Below are 26195 nucleotides of genomic sequence, written 5' to 3'. Positions count from 1 at the left end.
ACCCATGTCATTCCAAGCTGGGTATATACAAGCCCACTGTGACGTGCATCTTGCATTCTAGTAAATTACTAGACAGACTGATCACCTGTACTAGTACTATCTTATATCAGAATATTGGATTTTATACAAGAACATTGCGTATTGTGGTACAAATAACCCTGACGCCACCCATTGGGAACCACTTGTTTATACCCCCTGTGGTTTGCAATTTTATTTCCAATAAATAATTTATGATTCATCCATATGTGTACCTAGACATCTGAGTGCCCTCCACTTCATATACCCACTTGTTTGACTCCTATTTAACATGACTTTGAATGTGATTGCTTAATTCTGAAAACAGCTACATCCCCAGTTCTAAGAGGGTGTGCAAACTTATGCAACCACATTATTATTATTTATTTATTTTTTTCTTCCCTCCAACTAAAAGATTTCAGTTTGTTTTTCAATTGAGTGGTACAGTTTATAGGTCACATTAAATATCTGACCCCATGCTCTCCCTTTTATCCCAAATTGAGGGTCTGCCAGAAACCAAAAAAATAAAGCAGGCAATACACATTACATTAAAATCGTCTAAACCAGCCAAATTCCATGGGGGGCCTCCTGTCCCCAAACCTCTTGTAGATAAGTAGCTACCAGTGGTGTCTGGCATTGCTCAGCCTAGCATTCAGATGTGTGGAGGGGTCCGGGAGCAATGGCTGTTGGTTGAACGAGCACATAGCTGACATCTGTCTAATGGCTCATGCACACGACAGTATTTTGCGTTCAGTATACTGGCTGTTTTTTGAGTTCAGTATGCGGAACATATACTGAACCATTCATTTCAATGGTTCAGCAAAAAATACTGAAGTGTCTCCGTGTGCATTCCGTTTCAGTATTTCCGTACCGTAAAAAGATAGAACATGTCCTATTCTTGTCCGCAAATCACGGTGCTTGGCTCCATTCAAGTCAATGGGTCCGCAAAAAAAAACGGAACACATACGGAAATGCATCCGTATGTCTTCCGTATCCGTTCTGTTTTTGCTGAACCATCTATTGAAAATGTTATGCCCAGCTCAATTTTTTCTATGTAATTATTGTATACTGTATATGGCATACGGAAAAACGGAACGGAAACTGAAACACAACTGAAACAAAAAACGGAACAACGGATCCGTAAAAAACGGACCGCAAAACACTGAAAAAGCCATACTGTTGTGTGCATGAGCCCTAAATGTATGGCCAGTAGTGTTGAGTGAAGCGAGCTTCGGATGCTTTTTTTTTTTTTGAAAACTTCGGATTAATACTGTACGGAGAGCCGTCTCCATACAGTCTAATAGATGAGCCAAAGCTAGTTATTCACAAAGTCGTGCGTGATTTCATTGAATAATTTCGGTAATTGATTTTTAAAGTGGAAAACCACTTTAAAACCTAACTCTGCTTCGGTTCTGAGGTACCAGTCTGAACCGAAACAGAGTTTGGTTTGAATTTTTTTTTTTTATAGTTGTTTACCATGCATGGACGGATCTCCATACAGTATTAGGCTACATGCACACGACTGTGAAAGTTTTTTGCGGTCAGCAAAAAACGGAAGCCGTCCGTGTGCCTTCCGCAATTAACAGAACGGGCGGCCCATTGTAGACATGCCGATTCTTCTCCGCAAAACGGACAAGAGTACGACATGCTATATATATATATTTTTTTTTTTTTTGCGGGGCCTCGGAACTGAGCAACGGATGCGGCCCGCACATGGAGTGCTGTCTGCATCTTTTGCGGCCCCATTGAAGTGAATGGGTCCGCACCCGAGCTGCAAAAACTGCGGCTCGGATGTGGACCCGAAAAACGTGTGCATGAGGCCTTATTCCGAAGCTCACTTCGCTCAAAACTAATTGCCAGCCTTAGGCTACTTTCACACTAGCGTTTTTCTTTTCCGGCACTGAGTTCCGTCCTAGGGGCTCAAATACGGAAAAGAACTGATCAGTTTTATCCTAATGCATTCTGAATGGAGAGAAATCCGTTCAGGATGTCTTCAGTTCAGTCTTTTTGACTGATCAGGCTTTTCAGAAAACCGTAGCATGTTGTATTTTTTACCTCCGGCCAAAAATCCGGAACACTTTGACTGAATGCCGGATCCGGCATTTTTCCCATTGAAAACGCCGGATCCGGCTTTTGCATGTTAAACCCGAAAAATTTGAAAAAAAAATGTTAGTCCATAAATGGCGGATTTGTTTTTTCCAATGCATTTTTTCATTGTGATCAAAGTCCTGATCCGGATTCAAATGTAATCAGTTTTCACACGTTTTTCCGGATCCGGCGGGCAGTTCCGTTGACGGAATTGAACGCCGGATTCAAACAACGCTAGTGTGAAAGTAGCCTTAGATTGTCTGTCTGTGGATTTCTCTGGCAGCTTGAAGAGGTCAGTGTGAACAGGACCATTGTTTCTTATCTTTAACAGTGTATATTTTGATTTCATTTTTTAGGTGGTACCAGAAATGACTGAACTTCTAAAGAAAAAATAAAGATATTCAATGGAACTGTTGCCATGTAATTAATTGTAAAAAGTAAATCCTACACCACAGAACACTGTATAAGATTCTTACAGTGTTAATGATATCATGAATGTTACGACTGTATTAAACTCCAATGCTAACGTTTCAGCTGTGCAAGATGTTTGTGGTGAGGGCTGTTACTGCTTGTAGTGGATCAGCAAGATGACCAACCGAGACAAATGGACAGCTGTGATCTAGCCGTGGACCTTCATTAGGGCTCATGCACAAGATTGCATTTTCCGATCTGCAAAACATGGATACTGGCAGTGTATGCCACCATTTATTTTTTTATTTTTTTACACCTGCAGAAATTTCCTATCCTTGTCCACAAAACGGACAAGAACAGGACTTGTTCTATTTTTTTTGCAGAGCTGTGGAGCGGACTTACAGATGATGTTTCCATCTTTTGCTGCCCCATTGAGATGAATAGGTCCGCATCCGATCTGTAAAAAAACGCAGATCAGATGCAGACCAAAACTACGACCATTTGCGTGAGCCCTTGTAGATGATGCAGTTACCAGTAACCACCAATACGACAAAGGTCCCAGCTCTACTAGAGGTTTGTATTTTAAGGATCTTTAACACTTTTTAATAACCTGAATACAGCAGCTTCTTTAAGTCTTGTCCAACAGTTCATATCTTCAGGGAAGCAGACTGAGCTATATTTTTTTTCCCTTTATTTTATAAGCCTAAGGGGTTGTCCCACGAAAAATAGTCTACAGTTTTCAAACCAGCACTTGGATCTGAATACATTTGTAATTGCATGTAATTAAAAAATTTGTATAGCTACTGAGTTACTCAATAAAATTTATCTGTATAGTGCCACTTAACCACCTCAGCCCCCAGTGCTTAAACACCCTGAAAGACCAGGCCACTTTTTACACTTCTGACCTACACTACTTTCACCGTTTATTGCTCGGTCGTGCAACTTACCACCCAAATGAATTTTACCTCCTTTTCTTCTCACTAATAGAGCTTTCATTTGGTGGTATTTCATTGCTGCTGACATTTTTACTTTTTTTGTTATTAATCAAAATTTAACGATTTTTTTGCAAAAAAATGACATTTTTCACTTTCAGTTGTAAAATTTTGCAAAAAAAAATGAGATCCATATATAAATTTTGCTCTAAATTTATTGTTCTACATGTCTTTGATAAAAAAAAAAATGTTTGGGTAAAAGTTAAAGCGTTTACAAACTATGGTACAAATATGTGAATTTCCGCTTTTTGAAGCAGCTCTGACTTTCTGAGCACCAGTCATGTTTCCTGAGGTTCTACAATGCCCAGACAGTACAAACACCCCACAAATGACCCCATTTCGGAAAGTAGACACCCTAAGGTATTCGCTGATGGGCATAGTGAGTTCATAGAACTTTTTATTTTTTGTCACAAGTTAGCCGAAAATGATGATTTTTTTTTTTTTCTTACAAAGTCTCATATTCCACTAACTTGTGACAAAAAATAAAAAAACTTCCATGAACTCACTATGCCCATCAGCGAATACCTTGGGGTGTCTTCTTTCCAAAATGGGGTCACTTGTGGGGTAGTTATACTGCCCTGGCATTCTAGGGGCCCAAATGTGTGGTAAGGAGTTTGAAATCAAATTCTGTAATAAATGGCCGGTGAAATCCGAAAGGTGCTCTTTGGAATGTGGGCCCCTTTGCCCACCTAGGCTGCAAAAAAGTGTCACACATGTGGTATCTCCGTATTCAGGAGAAGTTGGGGAATGTGTTTTGGGGTGTCATTTTACATATACCCATGCTGGGTGAGATAAATATCTTGGTCAAATGCCAACTTTGTATAAAAAAAAATGGGAAAAGTTGTCTTTTGCCAAGATATTTCTCTCACCCAGCATGGGTATATGTAAAATGACACCCCAAAACACATTCCCCAACTTCTGAGTACGGAGATACCACATGTGTGACACTTTTTTGCAGCCTAGGTGGGCAAAGGGGCCCACATTCCAAAGAGCACCTTTCGGATTTCACCGGCCATTTATTACAGAATTTGATTTCAAACTCCTTACCACACATTTGGGCCCCTAGAATGCCAGGGCAGTATAACTACCCCACAAGTGACCCCATTTTGGAAAGAAGACACCCCAAGGTATTTCGTGATGGGCATAGTGAGTTCATGGAAGTTTTTCTTTTTTGTCACAAGTTAGTGGAATATGAGACTTAAGGGAAGGGAAAAAAATAAAAATAAAAAAATCATCATTTTCCACTAACTTGTGACAAAAAATATAAAATTCTAGGAACTCGCCATGCCCCTCACGGAATACCTTGGGGTGTCTTCTTTCCAAAATGGGGTCACTTGTGGGGTAGTTATACTGCCCTGGCATTTTCCAGGGGCCCTAATGTGTGGTAAGTAGGTAAATGACCTGTGAAATCCTAAAGGTGCTCTTTGGAATGTGGGCCCCTTTGCCCACCTAGGCTGCAAAAAAGTGTCACACATCTGGTATCCCCGTACTCAGGAGAAGTTGGGCAATGTGTTTTGGGGTGTCTTTTTACATATACCCATGCTGGGTGAAAGAAATATCTTGGCAAAAGACAACTTTTCCCATTTTTTTTTTATACAAAGTTGGCATTTGACCAAGATATTTATCTCACCCAGCATGGGTATATGTAAAATGACACCCCAAAACACATTGCCCAACTTCTCCTGAATACGGCGATACCACATGTGTGACACTTTTTTGCAGCCTAGATGCGCAAAGGGGCCCACATTCATTTTAGGAGGGCATTTTTAGATATTTGGATCCCAGACTTCTTCTCACACTTTAGGGCCCCTAGAATGCCAGGGCAGTATAAATACCCCACATGTGACCCCATTTTGCAAAGAAGACACCCCAAGGTATTTAATGAGGGGCATGGCGAGTTCTATATTTTTTTTTTTTTTGGCACAAGTTAGCAGAAATTGATTTTTTTTCTCACAAAGTCTCCCTTTCCGCTAACTTGGGACAAAAATTTCAATCTTTCATGGACTCAATATGCCCCTCACGGAATACCTTGGGGTGTCTTCTTTCCGAAATGTGGTCACATGTGGGGTATTTATACTGCCCTGGCATTCTAGGGGCCCTAAAGCGTGAGAAGAAGTCTGGAATATAAATGTCTAAAAAATTTTACGCATTTGGATTCCGTGAGGGGTATGGTGAGTTCATGTGAGATTTTATTTTTTGACACAAGTTAGTGGAATATGAGACTTTGTAAGAAAAAAAAAATAAAAAATTTCCGCTAACTTGGGCCAAAAAAATGTCTGAATGGAGCCTTACAGGGGGGGTGATCAATGACAGGGGGGGTGATCAGAGAGTCTATATGGGGTGATCACCCCCCTGTAAGGCTCCATTCAGATGTCCGTATGTGTTTTGCGGATCCGATCCATGTATCCGTAAAAATCATACGGACATCTGAATGCAGCCTGACAGGGGGGGGTGATCAATGAGAGGGGGGTGATGAGGGAGTCTATATGGGGTGATCACCACAGTCATTGATCACGCCCCTGTAAGGCTCCATTCAGACGTCCGTATGCGTTTTGCGGATCCGATCCATCTATCAGTGGATCCGTAAAAATCATGCGGACATCTGAATGGAGCTTTACAGGGGTGTGATCAATGACAGGGGGGTGATCAGGGAGTCTATATGGGGTGATCAAGGGGTTAATAAGTGACAGGGGGGGTGGGTGAGTGTAGTGTAGTGTAGTGTAGTGGTGCTTGGTGCAACATATTACTGAGCTACCTGTGTCCTCTGGTGGTCGATCCAAACAAAGGGGACCACCAGAGGACCAGGTAGCAGGTATATTAGACCCTGTTATCAAAACAGCGTCTAATATACCTGTTAGGGGTTAAAAAAAAATCACATCTCCAGCCTGCCAGCGAACGATCGCCGCTGGCAGGCTGGAGATCCACTCTCTTACCTGCGCACGCGTTCACAGGAAATCTCGCGTCTCGCGAGAGGACGCGCCGCCGCGTCCACCCAGAAGAGCAGGGCCGCCGCAAAGACGCAATCCTGCGTACGGCGGTCCTGAGGAGGTTAATTTCTTATTTCTTTGACCGGCTCATTAAGAAGGCCACACATGCTCAGTTTTATCTTTCAACAGCCTCCTGAGCTGTGATAGGGAGAGATGAGACACAATCTAGCAGAGCAATGACTGGGGAGATCCCTGGATCCATGTGAGGTCCAGGGCTGGTTCTAGCTTTGTTTGAAAGAAATTGTCATGTACTGTATGATGTCCGATTTTTATTTTTTACATTAGTCATGGGATATCCCCTTTAACTCACTTGCTAAAGTTCCCTCCACATGAAAGATAAATGTAACGTCATCACTTCTGGTCCAACTGAGACCAGACCTGTAGCTCTTGAACAGAGGGCTCTTTAGCTGGCAAGTTGAGCTTTTTTTTTTTGCTTTCTTTTACAAGCCTGGCCGATCCTCTTCAGACAACTCCTTTAAGGCTTCTTTCACATAGATTTTTGCTGTACTTTTGCTTTTGTAGTGGCATTTTTTGCACAGTAAAAGTGCCAGCTCCAGATGTTGGGTGGAGGTCAGTGGATAATATGACAGTTATTTTTGTTAATTAGGTGGCATCTCTCGTCTTTTCAAAAACGTTCTGGTGTCTACATCTTTCACTGTAGAGCCTGAGAAAAATCTGTGCACACAGCCATTTAGAAAAAAAAGCCAATATACAAAGCCAGTAAAAAAAAGTGTGTGTTAGGACCCTGATATTACTTTCTATACAGCCCATTTGCGAAAATAGACTCAGACTTCTCTTCCCTAGAGCTGGAGTTTATTTTTTTTAAGCCTGAAAACACACAAAAAATGCCAGCCATCTAAAACTGCATAAACACCAGAAAAAAAAGTGTGTGTGAAACCAGCTACAGAGTATGGCTACTTTCACACTCGTGTTTTGGGCGAATCCGTCATGCATCAGACATGAATGGATCAGTTTGTATTATCTGTAACATAGCCAAGACAGATCCGTCATGAACTCTATTGAAAATCAATGGGAGACTGATCTGCTTTCGATTGTGTCAGAGAAAATGGATCCGTCCCTATTGACTTACATTGTGTGCCAGGACGGATCAGTTTGGCTCAGTTTCGTCAAGCGGACTGCAAAAGGCTGCAGGTAGTTTTTTTGTGTCCACCTCCAGAGCAGAATGGAGACTGATCGGAGGCAAAGTGATGCATTCTGAGCGGATCCTTATCCATTTAGAATGCATTAGGGCAAAACTGATCCGTTTTGGACCGCTTGTGAGAGCCCTGAACGGATCTCAAACAGAAAGCCAAAACACAAGTGTGAAAGTAGCCTAGTACGGATTTTCGGCACATACTCCATGCCAAAAATGCATGCAGGTCTTCTTCAATAAATGAATGAGGGAATCCGCATAGGAACTCATGAAATGCTTTTTTCCGCTTCAGTTTTCAATGAAACTTCAGACTGAATTCTGAAGCGGATTCCGCATCAGTTTTTGTTTTCCAGCACAAACTGCACATAAACATACCCTAAGGCCTGCTGCACATCCATTCATTTTGCGGTGCGCAAAATATGTATGCGGTCCATGTGCATCCTGCATTTTCCCTGGGACCCACTGTATAAAAACTAATAGGAGATATTTTATAATTTACAGCACGGATGCATAGAAATAAATGGGTCTGGGTGCGATCTGCAAAAAGTGCTGATTGGACATGGACTAAAAATACGGTCAAGTGCATAAGGCCTAAGACTTACTAAAAACCATTTTAATGATGCAAACCAAGTGACAGCAGTGGATACTGAAAAAAGACAACTATGTATGTACTCGTACAGGTTATTTTATTTCTTGCATTTCCAAGAACTGCCAAAACTTCATTGTGCATTAAAAAATATTGCAGCATTTGTAGAAAATCTGTAGTGATGAGTAAAGGAAAGATTGCAGCTATGTGGTCATACCTGCTGATACTTCTGTGGTTTGTAGCAAAGTTCACTGTACACAAATGCATGCATTAATGAACCAGTCTTGTAAACTCTAGGGTGAGGTCCAGCAGCCACTCTTCTTACATCTCCTGAGAACGATGAGTCTAGGCTTCTGATGAACATGGTTCCCATTTGGCTTCAGTACAGCAGTAGCACAGTGACTGGCATCCCGCTGGACTGGGTGATCTCTGGATAAGATTTCATGTTTAGCTCTATACAATGCTCCTAAAGTTATAGCCTTGATGGCAGCAGAAATGGCTATTGGCTTGGAGGAATCTAATGCATTTCGCTGAGGAGGTATAAATCTAAGGCTCTGCTTTATTTTAACTCTGTATTGATAGGTTTACTGTCTAAAAGAGGCAGATTGAGTGAAATCACTGACCTGTCGTGGAACGCTCCAAAGCCCTCCCGGTTCACCCTGTTGCAGATACTTAGCCCGTGTCTAGGACTTCTTGTATGTAAACCTGCAGGATTGCTGAGGTGTAAGTTGGCGGGATCTAGCCCTTTCTGAATGAAGGAAGAGTCGTCAGAAAGGGAGGATAAAAGTTCCTGTACAGCGGTTTTGTTCACTCGATTTCTGATGGTTTGAGCCAGAGGACAGTATTCTGTGGATTCCTCTCTGGTACTGCAGTCTGTGGAGGAGCAGAATGCTTGGCTGCTAATACTCTGTGCTAGTGTTTCTGAGCTCTCTGAAGATCTGGATCCACTCACTGAGGTAATACTGCTGGAGTTGCTGGCCTGTTCTGCATTGAATGGTACTTCTGCAGAGTACAAGTCAGAGGAAATGTTGGGGTGATGATGGACATCAATAGCTGCTGTAGTGATAATACATGTCCCAGGAACTCCACTTTCTGCAGGAAACAGATTGAGAAAGGTCATAACTTTTCAACTGCATTTATCAAGCACAACATCCGTTCCTTCTCTGGAGCCGGCTTGTGCACCATGATAAATTTAAGGATATTCCAGGATTTTAATGGCCTTTCCTTTAGGCCTCATGCACACGACAGTTGTTTTTTTTTTGAGGATCCGTTTTTTTTCCACAGATCCCTTGTAATAAATGGCTATCTGCAAATGTGAAAAAAGTAGGACATGCACTATTTTTTTTGCTGAAGGGAAACACGGACAACGGACACTGAACACAAACGGATGAACTATCAGCATTTTTTGCTGACCCATTGAAATGAATGGGTCCCCATCCTATCTGCAAAAAAAAACGCAACGGAGGCCGAGAAAAACAACTGTCGTGTGCATGAGGCCTTCGGATAGGCCATCCAACACCCATCATTCCCACTGCAGTAACTAGCTCTATCTACTACACGGTGGACAGAGTAAGGTGTGTCAGACTTTGTGTTTGGACCCCTAAAGTGCAGATATTGATAGCTAAGGCTACTTTCACACCTGCGTTTAGGTGCGGATCCGTCTGGTATCTGCACAGACGGATCCGCACCTATAATGCAAACGCTTGTATCCGTTCAGAACGGATCCGTTTGCATTACCATGAAAAAAATAAATTTAATTATTTTTTTTTGTTCATGATAATGCAAACTGATCCGTTTTGACTTACATTGAAAGTCAATGGGAGGCGGATCCGTTTTCAATTGCACCATATTGTGTCAGTAAAAACGGATCCATCCGCATTGACTTACATTGTAAGTCAGGACGGATCCGTTTGGCTCAGTTTCGTCAGACGGACATCAAAACGCTGCAAGCAGTGTTTTGGTGTCCGCCTCCAGAGCGGAATGGAGACTGAATGGAGGTAAACTGATGCATTCTGAACTGATCAGTTTTGGGGCCGCTTGTGAGAGCCTTGAAACGGATCTCACAGGTGGACCCAGAAACGGCAGTGTGAAAGTAGCCTTATTTGGAAGATGGTCCATCAATATTAAAATCCTGGAATAGCTCTTTAATGTCACTAAGAAATTTGCCCTATGGAAACAACTCAGATATTGTAAAGTGATCGATTCACTTACTAGAGACCCAATTTAGAAGAACGGGCATTCAAGGATTGGTATGAGTTAGGGCTCATGCACATGACCATATGGTCAGTGAGCGGGCCATATGTCCTGGAGTGGCATACATCGAGCGCACAGCATCATAGGTTACTATGATGCTGTGCACATCTAGCCACCCGTGGGAACTATTGTCGGGCACTCATAATATCCTATGGGTGGCCAGATGTGCACAGCATCATAGTAACCTATGATGCTGTGCGCACTATGTATGCCGCTCCAGGACATATGGCCCGCTCACGAACCGTATATCTCGGAGGGCATACGGTCGTGTGCATGAGCCCTTACTCACAGTGCCCAGTGGGAAAGGGCGAATTAGCAATTCCCAACTGGCATTTATACTATGTAGCAGTTCCAATGGCTGCATCTTTGAGAGAAACGCCCAAAAGAGTAAATGAGGAATTTAATAAAATATTACATTGTGTAGACAGGAATTTCAATATGGGGGCATTTTTTTTTACGCAAAATTTATATAAAGAGAGAAACTGTCTGTCCTTTACAGTTCACCAGTGGCATGGTAGGAGGTAAAAAAAAATAATAATTGGGAATTAATTGCTGGTCGGTGCTAGCAGTGCAGCAGGCACTTAAGACTAGCCCTGTCTATCCAGAGGAAAGGGGGAGGCACTGAACCTGAAGGAGGTGTATCAAACTGGTGCTACGAGGGCTCTGGCCAGTCCCTCAATGCTCCAGTTAGAAATTTGCATATATAAATAAAAATGCAGTTCTCTCATGGGGAGTCATAAGGGTCACTTTTTATTCAATTTTTGGGGAGGTAAAGTGGCCATTTTTTTTTTTTTTTTTTTTCCCATTACGCCATTCACTATACGGGATAATGGTTTATATTTTACTAGTTCATTTTGGGATGTGACGATACCAAAAGGTCTTTATTTTTTGTTGTTTATTGTTTAAATGGGGAAAAGGGTAGCAGGTGATTTTAGATTTTTTTTTTTATATATATTAAAGTTTTTCACTTTTTTTTACATTTATTTTTAGTTCCTCTAGTAAAGTTTAACATGTGATCGCTTCTCCCATAGACAGCAACGATTTACCATTGCAGCCTAACGGAGATTCACAACATTTCTATCACTTCAACTTCACTATGACGGGCCTCTGAGCCTTTAAAATGCCAGAGGCTGCCATAACAGCTGAACGGCTACCAGAGTTTTGCCGCAGGGGAGCTGTTTGGACACTGGAAGCACAGTGCTCCCAGTAATTGACCACTCAGATGCTGTAGTCACAATTGACCACAGGATCTGAGGAGTTAAAAGTTCATTATTGGCGTTATCGTCAATCACAAACTGCTACTGAGTGTCTGCTGTATAAAACAGCAGGCACCCAATGGCTACGGAACGTTCTTAGCTACTGAGCAGGCATCATCTTTAAAGACCCAACATCCACTGTACATGTACAGAGGAAGTCAGGAAGGGGTTAATGAACACTTATTGTGTAGTATTTTCTAATGTTTATACTTTACTGTTGCTCAAAACTGCTCCATTTTACATAGCATTCATCTTTTTACAATATCCGTACTTGTAATCTCACACTCCTGACACTTACAATACATACAAGATGGGATTTTCTTTGATAATGGCAGTCAGTGTTCCCGCTAAGTCTTTTTAGCTGGTGAGCATATCACCAGATGAACAAACAAAACGCTCGTCCATTGGGAGAAATGAGGTGCAGACAGCTCGATCTTCGCTTGCGGGCAGCAGTGATCTGCCGCCCAGGAGAAGTCAATCTGAGGATGATCGATCGCAGTAGTCATCGCTTGTCCACATACAGTGGAGGTGATCACAGCATGTAAGTGCAGCTCTTCATTTGTCGAAGGAGCGCATCCTTCCCAATAGTTGGTCATTGGCACAGTGTAAATGTGCCTTTACTCGTTAACTTATCACTTTGTGCGGGAATGGGAAAAACCAGCAAGTCACGATTCGCTGTAAGCTGTAACATTTATTTTTATGTAGGCAGAGCTATGTAAGGCTGCATTCACACGTCCGTGGTGTGTTGCGGGTCCGCAACACACCAGCCCGGCACCCCCATAGAAATGCCTATTCTTGTCCGCAAGCTGCGGACAAGAATAGGACATGTCCTATCTTTTTGCGGAGCTGCGGACCCAAAGATCGGGGCCACGCACCGCAAATGCGGACAGCACACTGTGTGCTGTCCGCATCCATTCCGTCCCCATAGAGAATGAATGGGTCCGCACCAGTTCCGCAAAATTGCGGAACGGATGCGGACCCATTTTGCAGATGTGTTTTTTTTTTGCAGCACAAGCCGGGGTCTGCTATGGCACTTGCAGCTGACCCAGTACATGTGCATCATACACTGCCATGCAATGTTTAATGCAAAGCAGGACTCCCCAGATTTCTGAAAGATTTACGATTTTTTTTCTTTAACGGAAACCTGTCACGTTCACCATGGTGTCTGAGCTGCAGGGAGCAGGAGCTGAGCAGATTGATATACAGTATTAGGGCTCATTCACACGAACGTTTTTTGTGTTCCGTATACGGAACCATTCATTTCAATGGTTCCACAAAAAAAAAAACGGAATGTACTCTGTATGCATTCCGTTTCCGTATTTTCGTTCCAAGATAGAACATGTCCTATTACTGCCCGCAAATCACGTTCCGTGGCTCCATTCAAGTCAATGGGTCCGCAAAAAAAATTGAACACATACGGAATGTACTCTGCATGTGTTTCATTTTTGCGGAACCATCTATTGAAAATTTTATGCCCAGCCCAATTTTTTTTCTATGTAATTAATGTATACTATATATGCCATAGGGAAAAACGGAACAGAACCGGAAACCCTACTAAAAAAAAAAAAAAAAAACGGATCTGGGAAAAACGGCCCGCAAAACACTGAAAAAGACAGACATACGGTCGTGTGAACGAGCCCTTATAGCGAAAAGATTCAGTAAAACTACATTAAAATTCCTGCTCATTCTGGTCAAGGAGGCGGTCCTAGCAGTGATTGACAGCTATCTCCGTATACATAGTCATAGAGGAAAGGCTGACCAACTCCTGGACTTCAAAGCCCAGAATGAGCAGGAATATTAATGAGACAAATACAGGTTTAGGCCTCTTGCACACGACCGTTGTTGGTTTCCGTGTCAGTTGTTCCGTTTTCCGTGATTTTCTGCGGACCCATTGACTTTCAATGGGTCCGTTTAAAAACTCGGAAAATGCACCGTTTGTCGTCCGTGATCCGTGTTTCCAGTCCTATTTTTTTCACGGACAACGGTTCGCAGACCCATTCAAGTCAATGGGTCCGTGAAAAAACACGGAGGCACACAAGATTGTCATCCGCGTCCGTCTTTTTCCTATCATTTTCAAGGCAAACTTTTGTTTGTTTTATTCACTTTTCATGTCTGGTGATCCTCCAAAAATCAAGGAAGGCACATTGGAAAAAAAACGGACACAGATCACGAAACAACGGAACCCTGTTTTGCGGACCGTGAAAAAATACTGTCGTGTGCATGAGGCCTTAGGCTCATGCACACATATTTTCTTTCAGTGTACCGTCTGGTTTTGCATTTCAATGGGTCCGCAAAAAACCCCCCAAAAAAACCAGAAGTTACTCCATGTGCATTCCGTTTCCGTTCTGCAAAAAAATAGAACAGTCCTATCCTTGTCCGGAATGTGGACAATAAATAGAACATGTCCTATCAGGGGCCAGCTGTTCCGTTCTGCAAAATACAGAATGCACACGGACGTCATCCGTAGTTTTAGCGGATCTGTGTTTTACAGACTGCAAAATACATACGATCGTGTGCATGAGCGCTTATACTGAATCTTTTCCTATAAAACTATATATATATCTGCTCTGTTCATTCTGCCTGCAGCTCAGACCTCATGTTCATTGTGACATGTTCCCTTTAAGTTAAAAACATAAAAAAAAAATTAAAAAAAAAGACTGCTGCTTCCCTTTACGTTATGTAGTACAAATGCATCTCAATAAAACTTTAACCGTCACTCCAGGCAAACACAAAAAATGTAATCCTTTGGTCAAAATCATGGAAATACAGTACATGCTCTCAAAATTTCATTCAAGTGGTGCCATTCCAGAGATCTGCTGCTGTCCCCTACTAGGCGGCAGCTGAAGCCTGCAGACTTCCCTGTATGATACTATCAGGACACACTGATGAGAAGGCTTTAATATAGTTATGGTGTAAAATGACCTCAGGTTTCTGTCTCTCATTTAGAACTGGCAGTTTTACAATTGGGCCTGATTGTGGAGCAGCGCCCGCTGACATCTGTGTCCTGAGAGGTCACAGTCATGGAGATAGCAGCCACTTGATGCTGCAATGTGGTTTTCTGAGACAGACTGGTTACAAAGGCCGACTACCTGAATCACAGCACAGATGTGGTAATGTACCAAGAAAACCAGCAGATATCCACCCATTATTAGCATTTGTGCACACAAGTCTATTACAGATGTTCAACCAGATTTTTAAAGAACTTTCATTCTTTAGGGCCCTATTATATCTATGTATGATATTATTTCACATAGAGGCATACCGAGGTGGGATCAGGTTCCTAATGATCCATCATACACTGGGGGGGGGGGGGGGGGGTCACCCCTAGAAGTACTGATATAATATAGTGCTATTGGGAGCAGCACATAAAAGACCTACAGCTTTGTAGTACTAAGCCACAGGGACTCTGCGTGCCTTAATGCATAAGACCTTAATCAGATTTAAGTGGCTTTAAAAACTGCAGAACAATATGTGCAGGAGCAGACTGAATAACTAGCAGGGCTGGCGCTAGGTCAAAACATCCAGGGCTTTGTCCAGGCCCCCGAACCTAGTGACCACCGCTTTTGTTGTGCAAACTTGTGTTTTAAGTTCGGCGTCTAAAGTTCGGGTTATCGAAGTATCCCGTTATGGTCCGTGGTAGCGGAATCCATAACGGGATACTTTGATAACCCGAACGTTAGACGCTGAACTTAAAACACAATTTCTCTCAACTCTAACCACCGGCTATACAACTGTATAACCGTCCCCAGGACAGCAATACCGTTGAATTACTGCAGCGGGACACCGGTACCAATGGCTCCCTGCCCAGCCGTACACTTTCATAGGCCACTAGGACTATGAAACAGTAGAACGCATACAGCATGATCATTTCATTGCAAACGCCCCAGCGCAGATGGCGGAGAGTGGGGAATCTTTTTTTTTTTTTTTTTTACTTTTCGTCCCCTCACAGAGGGGCATAATACTTATTTGGGGCAATTATAACTAGTGGGGCATTTAAGCGGGCATTATACTTACTGGGGCCACTGTAGGGAGCATTATAATTACTGGGTGTACTAGACTGGATCATTATATTTACTTGGGGCTCTACAGGGGGTACTTATGGAGGGGCCATATTACTACTGGGGATGGAGGGCACGACAACTAATGGTCACTCTTGGAGAGCATCATCACTGTAGGGGGCACTATTACTAATGAGGGTATTTTAGGAGAGACTTACTACTATTGGTGGGACTATCATTTCTTCAGTTTAGGATTTGGCAAAATTGGTGGGCACAGTATTGGGGGGTAGTAAAGGATAATACTGTTGAAAAACCAGGAGGAGGAGGATGAAAAAGTGAAGACTCTGAGGCAAACTCTGCAGAGACGAGATGCTACCGAAAGAAGATGAGGAATGGGAACATCTACATCAGAGGATACATCACTGATGTAAGAGGTATGTGGTGCTGTATTCTCCTGTATGTGTGATAGAGCAGAATGTATCTATTTGACACACATATGCATTGGGGCTTGGGCACCAAATCTTTTGAGACCCTAGCAACACCCCTGATGACTAGATATATCATTTTACTCTATATGTACCAAACACCTTATAATATGACAAGCAAGCCAAACTTACCGCTACTGGCTTCATTATAATACTGAGTTATATAATTGTTCATGTCGTCCTTCATAATCATTTCTGAAAAATAAAATTATAGGGAATGTATCATCAGAAAATGTACTATTTAAAAGGGTTGTATCATCTTGGCGTTACTAAGGCAAGATGGGATTAAAAGCTGGCCACCAGGTGGCCGGGAAACAGCGGAGCGGGCCAGTGATCTACTGTTTCACTAGCTCCTATTGCAAGGTATGCTGTGTCCTACTTAGGGAGACCGCATACCTTGCTGTGCTATGCTGATTCTGTAGCTCTCGTGCACCATTTGGTGGTCGGTGCTTAGTTCCATCTCAGTTTTTTTTTAACAATATTATTGCTCTTTTTTATTCATTTTTATGTGACTATTCATGTATAAAATTTTGAATTATTGCAGATTTCACACTAGGCACTAGAGCAGATGCAACAGGTGGATACTCACTTGAATAGGCAGAATGGCCATAGACCCAACCAGGAAACTCAGGACAGCGATACAGTTGAATACTGCGCCAATGGCTCCCTATCCCACCGTCCACCCCTCACAGCCCACCAAGCCTGAAGTCTATGAGGCAGTGTACAAGGCAGTTGCAAAGCAATGACATCTTCACGATCATCTGTGCTGGGTTGCAGGACCACCTGCTGCTAGGATACAGGTATTTTAGGACACATTCCGTAAGAGGTCTGTGGCCGGCACTCTACACAGCAGCATGGAATGGGACTCGAGTCCCAAGTATTAGATTTACTTTTTTACTTGGCCACTTACAGGGCACTTTTAATACTGGAGACACCTTAGGGGACATTTTTAAAACTGGGGTCACAATAAAGGAGCACTACAACTATTAAGGGCACTCTTAGTGGCAGAATTTATTTCAGGGGTACTGTCTGTATGGCACTATTATTTCTGCAATATAGCATTTGGGGGCAACAACAAGATAACACTGTTGGGGCACCAGGATGGGGAGTTTGTGTTTTTTGAAGGTGGGAGACTATGATTGAAAAAAAGTGAGACACCCAATATGTCTCTGTGGCCAAATCCACACAGTTGAGATGCGACTGAAATAAGTAGTCATGGTGGTCTGAGCCAAATGAAGATGGGTAGAGAGGGCATCTACATCAGTGGAGATTGCGTTTTCAATCAAAGCTTGACAAAGACTGTTGGAAGTCGAAACGTTGCCTTTGTCTTGGTGAATAAACACTCAACTATTTTGAAGAAGGAGACAAGCGCGTGCTGCGGTATTCTTCTATTTTATCTGGTTGACTTGGGGCTCTCAGGCTGGAGCCTAACTGCTGGCACTGCCACCTATTGAAAACTGGAATTGCTCCATGGAACAGTTAGTGATGCTGCATCTTTACATTTAGTACATTAGTGGGGATGTCACTGGATATAATAGGTATGCAGTGTTGTATTCTCCTGTATGTTTGGTAGTGCTTATAGGGGTTGTCCTCTTTTTTATATTCTGAAATCAGAATACTGCTGAACGGAGCCAGTGGTGGGAAGCAGGAGAGTATGATTTCCTATTTTTTTTTCCGCCAAAACAGGTGCAACACACGGCAGAGGACTGGCAAAAATTGTCCAAAAGTCGAATAACCCCTTTAAGATCGTTGGTCGTTGCCTGGGGGGGGGGGGGGGGGGATGGTCGGCCTTGTAAGGAATATGGACAGTCTGTTGTTATCCTAAGGACTCATGCACACGACCGTTGTTGTGGTCCGCATCCGAGCCGCAGTTTTTGCGGCTCGGGTGCGGACCCATTTACTTCAATGGGGCCGCAAAAGATGCGGACAGCACTCAGTGTGCTGTCCGTATCCGTTGCTCCGTTCTGTGGCCCCGCAAAAAAAATATAGCATGTCCTATTCTTGTCCGTCTTGCGGACAAGAATACACATTTCTACAATGGGCCACCCGTTCGGTTCAGCAAATTGCGGAAGGCACACGGGCGGCTTCCGTTTTTTTGCGGATCCGTAGTTTGCGGACCACAAAAAAACGGAACGGCCGTGTGCATGAGGCCTTAAAAGGGATCCTGTCACCTCTTTTTACCCTATAGAGATGCAGACATGCACGGCTAGAACGCCGCTAGCATGTCCGCAATATACCTGTCCCATAGCTCTGTGTGGTTTTATTGAGTGTAAAAAATTATTTTATATATATGTAAATCAGCCTGGTAAGGAGCCCAAGGGGCTGCACTAACCATTCTGGAGCCCAGCCACGCCCCCCTGTGAAGGAGCCCAGCACAGCCTGTATCCACGAATCGCCTCCTTGCTCACAAAGTCAGATCGCCGTAATCTCGAAGTGCGCGAGCTCGCGCATGCGCAGTTCCTTCTCTGAGGCTGATGCCAGCACAGGGAAGGAACACTATGCCGGCACTGCACATGCGCAAGATATTAAAAAAACACACTACAAACTTGATGGAAGAGATTAACAAAAATGACCATTGTGTGTTTTTCTCTGTCCACATGTATAACTACTTTACATTCAATATAAGTATATCACTTGCCTATACAATGCATTAGAAGACACCTAATGATCTGTACGGTAATGTTCAAGGGGGCATCAAATAATATAACATACGTGTGGTCATGATGGCTAGGCAGACTATGTGCACTGACAACACCATAGCAGTAGCCAAGTACAAACTGGGCACTTAGGGGCAAATTTATTAAGAATAAAGCCCCATAGCTGGCAGTGGATCCGCCAGAGTAATGAAGAGGCGCAGGCCTGCCAGACCGTCCCCTTCCCAGCTCACAATTTTAGAACTGGCGTGTGTGGAGAGAAGTTGCAGATAGCAGAGCAACTCACCGTTGCGCCGCCATCTGCTCCTAAAATATACACCTAATTTAGGCGTATTTTAGCTTAGTAAATGACCCCCTTAATACACAGCAGGGCAAAATAGAGGTCAGTATGGTGGTTTTGAATCCAGAGGGGAAACAAACCAGGCTGGTGTAGTGAGCTGCATTTATATTTATATAAGGAGATATATAACGCGAGTTTGACCGCGACGCGTGGTTGATTAAGTGTGGGACTTTAGATTCAGGGACTGCAATTAGCCAGTTTCTTATTACTACATTGTATTGTATTTTTTGCTTTTGTGGTATAATCCCCATTTAGTATGTGTTGCACAATTGACAACGCAGTCCAGTGCACATCTTGCATGATGTATGCAGTCCTGGAACAGCCGTTCCAGGGTGAATTTCTTTGTTCAAGATGTGAGCAAATTACCCGTTTGGAATCGCTAATCGAGTCTCTAAATGGGCAAGTTGCAACACTGAGAGGCATTGACAATTTGCAAAAAAGAGTTTGCTTCTCACCGAGCAAGCACTCTTTGGGGTAGATGAGGGGGAGGGTGACAGAGAGGAGGCTGAGGAAAGTGAGGTAGCTAGCTGGGTAACAGTTAGAAAGCGGGGTAGAGGGAAGAGTGCCAGGGAGGCTAGCCCTGATCTGACACACCCCAACAAGTTTGCACGTTTGGCAGATGAGTGGGATATCAGTCCAGAGACGGCACTGCGCAGCCGGACACTTCCTCTGCCAGTCGGGGGAATGTCAGCTCCGGTAAGCAGGGGACCAGGAGAGCAGGGCAGGCCAGACAGGTGCTGGTAGTGGGAGACTCCATTATTAGGGGAACAGATAGGGAAATCTGTCACAAAGACCGTGATCACCGAACAGTGTGCTGTCTTCCTGGCGCTAGAGTTCGACACATCGCGGATCGGGTTGACAGATTACTGGGAGGGGCTGGAGAAGATCCAGCGGTCATGGTCCATATCGGAACCAATGACAAAGTTAGGGGTAGGTGGAGAGTCCTTAAAAATGATTTCAGGGATTTAGGTCAAAAGCTTAGGCCAAGGACCTCAAAGGTAGTATTTTCCGAAATACTACCTGTACCACGGGCCACACAAGAAAGGCAGCGGGAGATTAGGGAAATTAACAAGTGGCTCAAGAACTGGTGTAGGAAGGAGGGGTTTGGGTTCATGGAGAACTGGGCCGACTTCTCTGTCGGCTACAAGCTCTATCGTAGGGACGGGCTGCACCTCAATGGGGAAGGGGCAGCTGTGTTGGGGAAGAAGATGACTAGAAGGTTGGAGGAGTGTTTAAACTAGGGACTGGGGGGGAGGGAAATTACACTATAGAAGGGGAAGATAGTGCAGATAGAGACTGGGGGAGGAATGGAAGGAGGGACTAGAACAGTTCAGAAGGAAAGGTGTAGGGTAAAAAATATACATAAACCTCTCAAATGTATGTATACTAATGCCAGAAGCCTGACTAATAAAACTGGTGAACTGGAATTAGTGATGTGTGAGGAGGACTATGACATGGTGGGAATAACTGAGACATGGCTGGATGATAGCTATGACTGGGCAGTTAATGTACAAGGTTACAGTCTGTTTAGAAAGGATTGTCAAAACCGGAGAGGGGGAGGGGTCTGCCTTTATGTAAAGTCCTGTCTAAAGCCCACGCTCCGTTAAGATATAAGTGAGGGACATGAACATGTGGAGTCACTGTGGGTAGAGATACATGGAGCTAAAAACAACAATAAATTACTAATAGGAGTCTACTATAAACCACCTAATATATCAGAGTCCACAGAAAATCTACTACTAAACGAGATAGACGAGGCGGCAAATCATAATGAGGTGGTTATTATGGGGGACTTCAACTACCCAGATATAGACTGGGAAACTGAAACTTGTATATTTCATAAGGGAAACAGGTTCTTGGCAATAACCAAAGACAATTACCTCTCCCAACTGGTTCAGGACCCGACTAGAGGGATGGCCATACTGAACTTAGTATTAACCAATAGTCCTGACAGAACAATAGACATGCAGGTCGGTGGACACCTGGGAAATAGTGACCATAAAGTAATAACCTTCCAATTATCATTCAAAAGAGCGATTCTACAGGGAGGAACAAAAATACCAAATTTCAAAAAAGCTAAATTTAGCCAACTAAGAGAGGCCATAGGCCTAACTAACTCAAAAATAAAAATACAGCCACAAAATGGGATGTCTTTAAAAACATCCTAAAATCTCATTATGGGAATAAAAGGTTAAGGAACAAAAAGAAACCAATGTGGATAAATAGAACTGTAAAGAAAGCAATAAATGACAAAAAGAAAGCATATAAAACCCTAAAACAGGAGGGTAGCACGGAAGCACTGAAAAACTATAAGGAAAAAAAAACAGAACATGTAAAAAACAAATAAAAGCGGCCAAACTAGAGACCGAGAGATTAATTGCCAAAGAGAGTAAAACTAACCCTAAAATGTTCTTCAATTATATAAATGTTAAAAAGTATAAACCTGAAGGTGTCGGCCCTTTAAAGAGTAATGAGGGCGGATTCGCAGAGAGCGACGAGGAGAAAGCAAAGCTGTTAAATATTTTTTTCTCCAGTGTATTCACTGAGGAAAATAAACTGTCAGATGACATGCTGAATGTTGAAATAAATTCGCCATTAAAAGTGTCCTGTCTGACCCAGGAAGAAGTACAACAGCGACAGGACCGGATGGCATACACCCCCGTATCCTAAGGGAATTAAGTAATGTCATAGCCAGACCCTTATTTCTGATATTTGCAGACTCTATACTGACAGGGAATGTCCCACAGGATTGGCGCATGGCAAATGTGGTGCCAATATTCAAAAAGGGTCCAAAAACAGAGCCTGGAAACTATAGGCCGGTAAGTTTAACATCTGTTGTGGGTAAACTGTTTGAAGGTTTTCTGAGAGATGCTATCTTAGAGCATCTTAACGGAAATAAGCAAATAACGCCATATCAGCATGGCTTTGTGAGGGATCGGTCATGTCAAACTAATTTAATCAGTTTCTATGAGGAGGTAAGTTCTAGACTTGACAGCGGCGAATCAATGGATGTCGAATATCTGGACTTCTCCAAAGCATTTGACACTGTACCACATAAAAGGTTAGTATATAAAATGAGAATGCTCGGACTGGGAGAAAACATCTGTAAGTGGGTAAGTAACTGGCTGAGTGATAGAAAACAGAGGGTGGTTATTAACGGTACATACTCAGATTGGGTCACTGTCACTAGTGGAGTACCTCAGGGGTCAGTATTGGGCCCTATTCTCTTCAATATATTTATTAATGATCTTGTAGAAGGCTTGCATAGTAAAATATCAATTTTCGCAGATGACAGTAAACTGTGTAAAGTAATTTACACTGAAGAGGACAGTATACTACTACAGAGGGATCTGGATAGATTGGAGGCTTGGGCAGATACGTGGCAGATGAGGTTTAACACTGATAAATGTAAAGTTATGCACATGGGAAGGAATAATGAAAGTCACCTGTACATACTAAATGATAAAACACTCGGTAACACTGACATGGAAAAGGATCTAGGAATTTTAATGAACAGCAAACTAAGCTGCTAAAACCAGTGTCAGGCAGCTGCTGCCAAGGCCAATAAGATAATGGGTTGCATCAAAAGGGGCATAGATGCCCGTGATGAGAACATATTCCTACTACTTTACAAATCATTAGTCAGACCACACATGGAGTACTGTGTACAGTTCTGGGCTCCAGTGAACAAGGCAGACATAGCAGAGCTGGAGAGGGTTCAGAGGAGGGCAACTAAAGTAATAACTGGAATGGGGCAACTACAGTAGCCTGAAAGATAATCAAAATTAGGGTTATTCACGTTAGAAAAAAGACGACTGAGGGGAGATCTAATTACTATGTATAAATATATCAGGGGTCAGTACAGAGATCTATCCCATCATCTATTTATCCCCAGGACTGTGACTGTGACGAGGGGACATCCTCTGCGTCTGGAGGAAAGAAGGTTTGTACACAAACATAGAAGAGGATTCTTTACGGTAAGAGCAGTGAGACTATGGAACTCTCTGCCTGAGGAGGTGGTGATGGTGAGTACAATAAAGGAATTCAAGAGGGGCCTGGATGCATTTCTGGAGTGTAATAATATTACAGGCTATAGCTACTAGAGAGGGGTCGTTGATCCAGGGAGATATTCTGATTGCCTGATTGGAGTCGGGAAGGAATTTTTTATTCCCCTAAAGTGAGGAAAATTGGCTTCTACCTCAAAGTTTTTTTTTGCCTTCCTCTGGATCAACTTGCAGGATGACAGGCCGAACTGGATGGACAGATGTCTTTTTTCGGCCTTATGTACTATGTTACCATGTTGAGGACAGTGAAATACCGTACACCTCATTTGGTGAATGTTCCTGTCACTTGACCTCACCACATCAGCTTAAGAGGAGAGGTTTGTTCCTAGGGTGATGAGGTGGACAGAGCCATGGTCTAAATACCACATAATCAGTCCTGATTATGGTGGACAGAGCCATGGTCTAAATACCACATAATCAGTCCTGATTATGGTGGACAGAGCCATGGTCTAAATACCAGTAAATCAGTCATTTACTACGGTGATATATTGTGGTGTTCTGCAGGTATAACTGACATAAACCCTTTTATATTGTCATCTGACATGTGATCTGTTTTTACATTACTTTGCAGCCCTCATTCTGCTTCGATTTGTTTCAGATTTCCTAATCTGAGCCATGGTAAAGAATCGTTTCCCCATCTCCAAGATTACCAGGCATGAAGAGTTTAGTGCTGGTCAAAAAGCATTCTCAGCAACGCCTGTGGTTTATCGCCTGTAAGTGCCTCAGCGCTCCACAAGTTGGGTACTGGTAACGGAGTGTTACTCACTAGGCTTGTGGTTTATCAACTAAAAAAAATAATCTGTAGAGTTTCAGGAACGTTCCCGTTTCCCAGAGAGCCAGATATCCCACAGTCCTCTGGGAACACGCGGGCTTTCTACAGCACTCTGCGGTTTACAGGTGAAACAAACAGATGTTTTCTGTTCAACATTTTCTCCACTTTAAATGAACCAAACCACCGCTTCGAACTTCTCTGCATCCTGAAGACAATCAAAGATGACAATGAGACGGAATGAGTCTGCTTTCCCGTTCTGGGCTGAGGTTTAAAAGCTTTTTTGGCCGTGTTGAGGCTGAATTGCCTGGAGTCAAGGGAGGGCCGTGAGCTAATGTAAGAGTTTAGAATGAGCATGAGAGTAGCTGTGGGCTGTTAGGCTATACCAATCATGCACAGCTATCTGCTGCTCAGTCTTTCCACTGTTTTCATCTATAATTCACACTTGCCACCACATAAAGCAATGCACTCCTTTACCCTTTCATCACCAGTGACCCATAGACAAGGAACATGTAATTTTATATACACCCTTCTCTATATATATATATATATATATATATATATACACATACACATACATACATACATACATACACACACACACATCAACACATGGGCCACTTTATTATGTTCTTGTCAATGCTAACTTAACGCCTTCATGCAAGGAGACACAGCCAAACAGTTCAGTTCTTGATCCCACCCCAGAATTGGGAACAAATGTGGTTTGGATGATTTTGACCATGGAAAAACCTTCTTGGTGCTAATTGTGAGGTTTCAACAACCTGAAAATGATGATTACACTCACCGGTAATCAGATTTTCCAGACCCCACGACAGCACCACAGAGGGGATCCGTTCCAGGGACAGGAAACCTGCATAATAAAAAGGTGGAGCCTCTCTCCCACCTCAGTGGTTTACAGAGCGAGAGAGGGACTCCAACCCTAGTTTAGTTTATCTAATTATGTATACACTTTCTTTTTTTTTTCTTTTTTTTTTTTGCTACACCCTGCGCAACTTAAATAGAGAACCATGAAAAACCAGGGAGGGAATAAGGAAGGGCGCTGTCGTGGGGTCTGGAAAATCCGATTACCGGTGAGTGTAATCATCATTTTTCCCTTCCCCCACGACAGCACTACAGAGAGAGATTACAGAGAAGAATACCCCTTCCTTATGGGAGGCCACCATTTGCAGAACTTTCTTACAAACAGCAGATCAGAGGCAGAATTTAATTGGAGCCGACAGACAGTAAAAGGTATAAGGAGAAGACCACGTGGCAGCCTACAGATTTGCTCAATAGAACATTAGCCCTGTCAGCCCAAGAGGTAGAGACTGTGCAAGTAGAATGTGCTCTCAAGAGAACTTCCAGAAGAGGTGTAAGCCAGAGAAATAACCGTCCTTTTCCATATGGCTAGTGAACTCTTTGAGACCAGACACTATACTTAAAACCCAGCATAATCTTATAAAAGAAATCTCATATGGGTTTCAAAATAATCATAACAGATTTAATGAAACATCTTAAAGAAGTACTTATCTTGACAAAGAATGATCGAAAGTTCGAAACTGAAGATGATTGCTGAACACTAATTCCTTTGGTGCAGAATATATTGCGAGACAGATGCTTTGATCCAAAAAACACTGGATGCCCTTTGTTCCATTACCAGAAGAACTTTAAACGTCCTAAATTCCTCGCAATCTGGCATCCATGATGGAACACTACTGTGGCATCCATCCCCAGGAGGAGCTCCCGGATCTGCCACAAGAGGTCCAAAGAGCCCCCGGACCCTTCAGATGGGCGGCAAGAATTTATAAAGTTTTGCTGGTGCGCCATACCTCCTGTATGCCATCCAGACTAAATGCTCCAGCCCATCTTCTTACTCCCAACCAGGAGCCATATAGGCCTTTGTTGGTACGCCATATGTCCTGTAGGCTATCGAAACAAAATTGTCCAGCCCATATCCTCATTCCCAACCAGGAGGCTTATAGGGCTTTGCTGGTACGCCATATATCCTGCAGGCCATCCAAGCAATATGGTCCAGCTCATCTGCTCACTCCCCACCAAGAGGATTATAGGGCTTTTCTGGAGTGCTATGCTTATTGTAGACCCTTAAACTACAAATAGACAACCAGACATAGCCACAGAACTAG

General features: G+C 43.0%; 2 protein-coding genes across 5 annotated transcripts in view; one reads left to right on the top strand and one right to left on the bottom strand.

The window, feature by feature from the left end:
* The window catches only part of ETFA (electron transfer flavoprotein subunit alpha), a 58135-nt gene extending 55501 nt beyond the window's left edge, over positions 1-2634 (top strand). Inside the window, exon 12 of the mRNA XM_040413606.1 lies at positions 2460-2634. Within this exon, the coding sequence (XP_040269540.1) occupies positions 2460-2498 (39 nt within the window). The 3' untranslated portion in view covers positions 2499-2634. The remainder of the gene's footprint in view (positions 1-2459) is intronic.
* Positions 2635-8169: 5535 nt separating this feature from the next.
* Positions 8170-26195, bottom strand: part of TMEM266 (transmembrane protein 266) — a 66720-nt gene continuing 48694 nt past the window's right edge. For 3 of the 4 annotated variants that reach the window (XM_040413603.1, XM_040413602.1, XM_040413604.1), the window contains exons 9-11: positions 16357-16419; positions 8856-9324; positions 8170-8661 (exon numbers count right to left, since the gene is read on the bottom strand). In XM_040413603.1, coding sequence (XP_040269537.1) covers positions 8526-8661; positions 8856-9324; positions 16357-16419 — 668 coding nt within the window. In that variant the 3' untranslated portion in view covers positions 8170-8525. Of the gene's footprint in view, positions 9325-16356; positions 16420-26195 lie in introns of all 4 variants that reach the window. The other variant, XM_040413605.1, reaches the window with a different exon arrangement.

The sequence above is a fragment of the Bufo bufo genome, chromosome 1 (genome assembly GCF_905171765.1).
Source record: "Bufo bufo chromosome 1, aBufBuf1.1, whole genome shotgun sequence".
Taxonomy (NCBI): domain Eukaryota; kingdom Metazoa; phylum Chordata; class Amphibia; order Anura; family Bufonidae; genus Bufo; species Bufo bufo.
Note: the sequence above shows the minus strand (reverse complement) of the source record. Positions and strands in the feature narration are given on the sequence as shown.